The 8,080-nt window shown below is 44.2% G+C and overlaps 1 protein-coding gene across 1 annotated transcript in view; it reads left to right on the top strand.

The window, feature by feature from the left end:
• The first annotated feature begins 3,808 nt into the window (after positions 1–3,808).
• LOC128626985 (SHC-transforming protein 3-like) overlaps positions 3,809–8,080 on the top strand; it is a 43,471-nt gene continuing 39,199 nt past the window's right edge. Inside the window, exon 1 of the mRNA XM_053662642.1 lies at positions 3,809–4,453. Coding sequence (XP_053518617.1) covers positions 3,989–4,453 — 465 coding nt within the window. The 5' untranslated portion in view covers positions 3,809–3,988. The remainder of the gene's footprint in view (positions 4,454–8,080) is intronic.

Here is an 8,080-nt window from a genome sequence, read left to right as displayed (position 1 = left end):
TCTCAGATAAGGTCAAATTCAAGGAGTTCATCATCACCAAGCCCTTATTATATAAAATGTAAAAGGAACTTATCTAAGAAAAATAAGATTAAAAACATGTACAGTAAAATGACAGCAAGCTCACAGTTATTAAGAACCACACCTAAAACAAAAGCAAACTAAGAGGACAGCTAGATCAGGAGTGGAACCATAGAAATGAAGATCACATGGAGGGTTAGCAACAGGGGAGTGGGAGGAGGAGAAGGGGGGAGAAGGTACAGAGAATAAGTAGCATAGATGGTAGGTAGAAAATAGATAGGGGAGGGCAAGAATAGTAGGGAAATTATAGAATCTAAAGAACTTGAGACACATGGACATAAACTAAAGGGGGGGAATGTTGGGGGAGGGGGTGTGCAGGCTGGAGGGGAATGAAGGGGGGAATAGGACAACTGTAATGGCATAATCAATAAAATACAATAAAAAAATATCCAGCATAAAATGCAAACCTGACAGCATCACCTTCTCAAGCCCCTGCAGGACTCCCTATGCATCTCAAGGGAGGTAGGCATTATTCTTGGACTTTTCCTGGTCAGAGTCTTTTAGTGGCTTGGCCTCCCAACATTTTCTCTAAACCAACAATCTATGTGGGATTTGGGGAAACACTGAGTTTTGAACGGTTCCCAACATAGCATCTCCTCCTGAGTTTTCCCCTCCTTGCCCTGGAAGATACTAGCAATTCCTCGAAACTCCGCTGAAGTCACCCCTGACATCTTCAGGCTAAGCTCAGCATGCTTACCTCTGGATAGTTTTTGTATCTCATACACATTAAAACATTCACATAGCATTATAATGCTTCTTTTAGATTTTCTGCTTGTCTTGCTAGAATAAAACCTTCTAGGAGGAAAAGGACCTTCCCCAGGACTCAGCTTATAGCTCATCCTCAGCCATGCTCTAGAAGAGGGTGAAAGCCAGGTGGGGGGATTCTTCCCAGGGCCTCCAGAAATATGTATCCATACCTATCCCTGAAGTTTATCTCCAGTGACCCATGTTGGACCTCTGACCTAGAGCACTGGGAGGTAATACATTTGTGTCATTTTAAACACTGATTTTATTGTTAATATAATGATAGAAAACCAATACACTTTTAAATTAATAGATTTAAAAAGAAAAACTGCACTAGTCTGGAAAGCCCACTGTAAATGGCCTAGGCTTCCTGGCTTTCTTGATCTCAAGGCTGACTTTATAATGGTTTTCTTTGTGTTGCCAGACTATGAAAATGTCACTATCATCCATCTCTCCATTGTCACAGGCTAATAAACCAGACACTCGGGCTTTGGGGATAGTGTCTAAAATAAGCAGGACCGCCCCAAGAGGGAGGGGTGTTGGCCCCTGGGCTGGTTTATCAGCTGCTGTTTTGGTGTTGAGCTGCCTTTGGGGTTTCTTTCTGCTTTTCTTTAGTGTTGCAAATTGCCGACACCATATTCTTGATAAGTGAGGTTTCACTGTACTATATTGTATTATTAATCACCTGATTTGATTATATATCTTCTTACATGTAGTAAATTTATATTGCAATTTATATTTTTAAATGGCCAGTTATTTCCATTTGCCTCATCACAATAAAATAAATCTTCTGTTGGTTAAAGGGTTAATGGTGTAGCTTTGGATTTTTTGTCTTCTTGGAGACTCAGACATGCAGGCATGTTCTATGTTCCTTTCACAAAAAGAATCCAGGACGAGGTGCCTAGGTTTTGAATGTGCTTTCACTGTACATTCATAATGAATGCTGAACCGAATGATACATTCATGGTTGCTCCCTGATGGAAATGAATGGTTGAATGAAAATTTGGGGGCACAACTCACCTCCAGGAGGGCAGTCCTGTTCACACCCGTGTCTGACCCGTGATTTTTTATTTTCGTTGAAAAGCTAGTTTTTCCTCTCTCCAATCGCGGTCCCTTTCTCTCTGCATCTTTGTAATTAGGCTGGCTTTCTTCTTTTTCTTCTTATTCTTCACCCTCCTCACCCCACTACCATTGGATGAAAGATCCCGCCTTTGATTGAAATGGAACCTTCCACTATTGAGCAAGGCTTTGTTGAATGAGTCATCGCGGCGGCTGCTCATTGGCTGCGGCCGCTGGAACCAGGGGATTGCCTGGCGCTGGCTGCAAGGCCCCGTTTCATTCACAGAAACGCTGGCTCCTTCGCTGGCCCTTTCATTCACACAAACAGCATTTCATTCATAGTTTGCTGTTTTTGTCTGAAGATCCCAGTTTGGGAATGATAGGGCATTTTCATTTTAGATTTGAGGGGGCTTTGGTAACCATCCCAATCATCTAGGAAGTGTACATTTGCTGTTGCTATGCAAGCAAAAGGGAAGGGAAAAGATGAGAGCTGGGAGGCTGCCCTCCTAGGACTGCGCCTTGGGCTGGTAGCCGCTGCTCCCCTGCCATCTTGCATCCAGCAGCTGGCCCTCTCTGAGTGACACTGCTTACAGCTGCTCCATATACCTCTTCAAGGCTTGGTGCCTCATGTGTCACATGTCTAGTCGTGGTTGTCAGAAGACTCAGGATGACCTAATAATGAGTTAGAGGTAAATTCATTTGCTTGCACAGAGATGGCTGGAAACTTGGACAGAGGGCGAGTCCTTGTATTAGGCCAGCTATCTCAGTGCATGATGAAGGTGGTAGATAGCCCATGTTGACAAAGGTCGTGGGTCTGGGCCTTGAAGACCTTCTGAGGGCTGCCAATGCCCTGTTCTGAGAGGAAGCAGACCTGTGCGGTTCTCTGACAGCCTGTCTGACTCCTGAAAAGACAGCGTTTTTTTTTTTTTTTCCTGCGGATTTGATGTGTAATGAGAGCAGCTGCATTCCCCCCACCCGCTTCACTGTAGGTCTGCAAGCAGTAACTGAAAGGACATAGACATGTACTTGTAACATTTCTTAGCATTTTTTCAGAGCTTGAACACATTCATTTGGAATAAAGCTTCCAACAGCCCCTGTTTTGGAATGGATTTCTGGATCCTGTTGCCGTTCTTCTCTCTTTTTTGGAATTAGGTTTTCAACTTACCCGTGACTAAGAAAGACTGCTAAAAATTACCAGGGGGAGACCCTAACTGGTTCTGTGCAGAAGTCCATATGTAGGGTGTTTTTGTTTTTTTGTTTTTTTTTTTGAGAAACTGCATTGCCACAAAGACACTTGTCATGGCTGCTTTGTTGATTCGAAAAGGAAAAAAAAAACCTAGGAAAGTGGTATTTTATGTTCACCTGGGAGTGAATATTTTCTTCTTTTTTATGTTATTTAACAATCCCTGCTTGCCTTTGAAATCAGAATTCATGAGGATCCGCTGGAGATTGTAGTCTTAAAAAGCCTTCGTCACATTTTAACGCATCGTTGTCAGATACTTAAAGGCTCACGCAGACGGGCTGACAAGGAAGAGAAAACCCTAGCATAGAATAATGGGTTTCAGAAAGTTCTTCTGATTATCTGAAGAAATTGGATTTACCTCTGGTACAAGGAGGTGAAAAATGAAAGGTTGGGAAGAAATAGCTGGGAAGGTAGAAAAAGAGAAATTTGAGAATAGATTGGCTCTAGTGTGCTGTTAGTGGGTGTATGGTGTATGTGGTTTTGTCCCCCCCCCCTTTTTTTTTTGCTACAGGAAGTGATTTGCAGCGCTCACCGAGCCTTTGTTGAAAAGGGTCTCCTCTTAGAGTGAGTCATGCTTTTGCTGTGAGCAGCCCTAAGCAGCAGCTGGGCGCTCATCGGAGAGAAACTATGACTTTTGCTAAGCTAGCCTGCCGCCCTCAGCAGCCGCGTCCTGGGAAAGGACTGCGTGGCTGCTGCAGCTCGGGGTGTTAGCGGTGGGAGATTGGCGTCCCCGCCCGCTCCCCCAGCCTGGTCGCTGTCCAGGCCCCCGAATCTGCCCCGGGGACCGGGGCTCGCCTGCTATGCGCGGCATCCCGCGCCCGCACCTGCAGCGCCCGGACGTATGTGGCGAGCCCACGGAAGGGCATGCTTCCACGCACCAAGTACAACCGCTTCAGGAATGACTCGGTGACATCGGTCGATGACCTTCTGCACAACCTGTCGGTGAACCCGGTGAACCACGGCGGCAAAGTCTCGGCGGCGCGCGCAGCCCCAGCAGCGGCCCCTTACCTGGTGTCTGGAGACGCGGTGCGCAGGGCTCCTGATGATGGCTCGGGTAGCCTGGGTCACCTGCTTCACAAGGTGTCCCACCTAAAACTCTCCAGCTCGGGTCTCCGCGGCCTGTCTGTGGCCAGGGAGCGGGCGAGCGCGCGCCTCTCAGGCAGCTGCAGCGCGCCCAGCCTGGCCTCCCAGGACAGCAGCGAGCCTCCCGGCCCCCGTGCCCCGGCCATGCGCACCGCCAGGAAGGGCGGGCTGGGTGAGGAGCAGCCACCCCGCATAGGCCCCACCAGCGACCAGGTGCTGGGGGCTGGGGTCACCTACATCGTAAAGGTGGGTGCAGGCGCGGGCTGCCGGGTGGGGAGGCTTGGGTGTAGGCTGGCCTACTATGGGTGGGTCGTCCTGCAGGCCAGGAGGTGCGCTCCCCTTCGCAGACACCTTGTCTGGCAGCGGGGACAAGGCACCACAAACATGACCTTTGCGAATCAGTTGGGAGAAGGTTTAAAAACGGTGACCTCACTCTGTCCTGGTTTCCTTTGGTCCCAATTCTTTGGCATGTCTTCACTGCCTCGCTTTGCCATGCGTTTGGCCAGTGCTTCTCTGACATGGGCCCCTATACCTGGCAACTGTGGGTCAGGCCTACCTAGAACACAGTGAACACACTTGGAAGAACTGGACAGCCCCTGTGATGCAAAATGAAGGTAGTGCCACTACTTGTGCTGTGTTTGCCCCAGACAGCCGGGTGGGTGGTTTCATTTCCCCACAGCAAGAATTTTCAGCTCCTGGTCATCGCAGGCCATATGCTATCTTGTTTTATGTAAGACAGTCTGTACTTTCTTAGGAAGCAAGGTTTTCTTTTCTTAAAGAAAAGAAACATTAAAGAAAACACAACATTTAAAAAATTATTGCTAAAGTACAGTTGTCTCTATTTCCCCCCCCCCCCCAGCAGCAATCCCCACTTCCCACCCTTGATCCTACCCCTCTTTGATTTTGCACAGGTTTCCTTTATACATGTTCCTGAAAAACCTTCTTTGGTGCCTGTCTTTCATTCCATACCTAAAGGTTTTGGTTTACAGCAGCAGGAGGAGAATTTGGGACAGGCCCTCCACTCCCAGTCTCCCAGTTAAACAAATGAAGAGGGCTGAGTTGGTGGCATCTGGAGTCACAGTCTGGAAAGATTTTTCTTCCAACACAAAGAATTATAAAATCATGTCCGATGTGCTTTATAACATTCCTCCCTTATGCAAATATTTTGTGATATTTAAGTAACAAATATCGAGAACTACTGAGTGCCCTGCCCCACTCTTCTGTCCTGCCTTTAGGAACCTGGAGGCTATCACAGTGCCGGCAGGGCAGATTTTCTCCCAACCAGGGGGATGGGTTAGAGATGCATTATTTCAGTCTGGACACTCCAAGGCATGACTTTTTATTTAAAAAGATATGAGACACAAATCTATTGTCAATTGAGAAAACTGCAAGACACCTGGTCTGTACATACTGGCTATAGACCCAGTTGAAAAATTCAGCAGATCACATCTTTAGGTAAAATGTTCTACCTTGTAATTTTGGAACCAAAGTGATAAAAGAAACAGTTTTTGTGGATTATCTTTAACTATCTAAAAAGTATAGACAAAAGAATGTGATCATCAGTGTTAAAAATGGGGCTCAAAGCCTGCTTTTTAATTTATCTTGAAACTTGATTAATATAGTTTACAAAAGGGATGTAGATGAGCATTTTAAAATAGGCACATCTGATTTAAATTGTTATAAAATGAAATGTATATTCTTCTTATATTTTGTCTTTAAAATATACAACCAAGAGCCAAAAACAAAATAAACAAACAGACAAAAAACAAAGTCAAACAAAAATCCTTGACAACTTTGAGGTTAAGTGGTGGTACCAGAATATATCACTTCTAGTGTGTTAGTATAATTGCTATCTCAAAAAAAAAAAGACTACATTTAAAATAGATAAATCAACCTTGGTGAAGCTTTCAATACCTGCCATGATAAATGAAGAGGGCAGCTTTCAAAATGTAGGAAAAATTCTTAAAGCTTTTGCCTTTAAAGTTTTCATTAAACAAATCATTCAACTTGGCTGAAGTGCTTTGCTGTTGCTTTATGAAGACTGAAGGCAGACATCCAGTTCTAAAGGTCAGTCGTGGCTGAGTAATAATGAATCACTAAAACAAATTTGCCCTGCTGGTCCATTGTTGGTGTAAGGTTGTTCCGTGTCAGCAGCAGCTACTTAAATAGTCGAAAAGCTGGGTCTGTGTAGAGCCTTCTGGGGCTTAGGTTCACTTTGTCATGACTCAGTTAAAGGACTGCAGTGACCTGGGGTTTGATACATGGCTAGATAATGCCCTGTGCTGTCATCAGGCCCCTCAGTGGTGAACATGGAGTCACGGGAATGTAAGCTCAGGTTGCCCTGGAGAAGTTTGAAATTATACAGCAAAGAGCAGATGCTAAAGGACAATCTCTCATGCATGTGTGTGACTTACATGATCATGTGGCCCTCTGTTGGTGTACATGTCCACATTGCCCACGTTGAGTTTAAAACCATGAACATATTTTCTTGAATAATCACAAAACGGAAAAAAAAATCTTAATTTGGTCCTTATGTTGATTTGTAAATAGCTTTTGGTAAGGGGCCATCTTTAATATCATTATATATCAGTTGTAAAATCTAAATGCTTAGAGTTAGGGAAAGAAATTATTATTATTATTCTCTTTTATTTAAATTTATTTTTAAATTAAGGAAACCACAAAATGTTTTTCAATTTCCTGGAAAATGCATATGTTGTGTAAGTATAGATTTCATTCTTCTATAGAAATACTTGCCTACAGACAATATTAGAATATTAAAGATTTATTATTCAAAAACGTTTCAACTCAATTCAATTACATGAAACTGGAAATGATAATATGGAAGTCTGGTGGGTTTTGATCTTTTAGCAGCATCAAGCTCTTATAACAGTGCATTGTAATTTAAATTAATGAGGGATATACAATTTTAAAATGGATGCAATTCCTGAGCAGCAGTAGAATTCAAAGCTCAGAGCAGGTTTGCTATCTCTCACGCCATCACTTGAGTCTGTGGCTGATGACAGTATTGGGTTATGCATATGAAGAAAGCTGGACACACACCGCCTCCAGGTTTGTATTGATGTTTGAGGACCTCATTGTAATACCTTTGTACCCTCTCACCACACCTGGCATTTGGCTTTTACTTTTGGTGACATGGAAGGGAAAGAACAAGAAAATATGTTCTTGAGAGACTTAGAAGGAAAATCCAGCAACAAAGAACAGTGAATATTTTAATTACAATTCCATGTTGGAACTATTTTAAATTTGGAACTGAAAGGCAGATAGAAATGCAAAGTATTGACCATGCTGCTGCCCACCTTCAAATTCTATTGCCTGAAAATCCAAGTTGGCTAGGACCCTAAAGGCCTTTGGGGGCTGTTTTTGGTCTTTGGCAGGTTTCTTCCTTTTCTTTTTTCCTTTTTATCGAATTTATTGGGTGACACTGGTTAACAAAACTATACAGGTTTCAGGCGCACAATTTTTTCTGTGTGGTGTTTGGCAGGTTTCAAAGGCAATATTCATTTCCAACACCCCACTCGCCCATCCATCCATCCACCAGCTCACCACACGCCACACACACCCCATACAGACCACACTGGCACATCCACAGGTCCAGAGAGAAAGCAGTTTAGGAACTAGAGATAAATGTGAACAGTTAGGGAGGGGTTGAGTTGTTAAGGATGGCCACAGGCAGAGGCAAAAAGCTGTGTAAGACTGACTTGGCTTCAGGTTCAGCCTTGACACTGCCTCATGGAACAGTGTGGGCTGCATGTTGGTAAGCCATTAGTTCTAGGGGTCCCTAAGAGAAGGGCTCCTCTTTATATCACATCACATTACATCACATCACAGACTCAAAACAAGATAAGAAGTACC

Source organism: Artibeus jamaicensis, unplaced genomic scaffold, assembly GCF_021234435.1.
Source record: "Artibeus jamaicensis isolate MK-2021 breed Jamaican fruit bat unplaced genomic scaffold, CSHL_Jam_final contig_264, whole genome shotgun sequence".
NCBI lineage: Eukaryota > Metazoa > Chordata > Mammalia > Chiroptera > Phyllostomidae > Artibeus > Artibeus jamaicensis.
The sequence above is the reverse complement of the archived record's forward strand: the minus strand, read 5'-3'. Positions and strand labels throughout refer to the sequence as shown.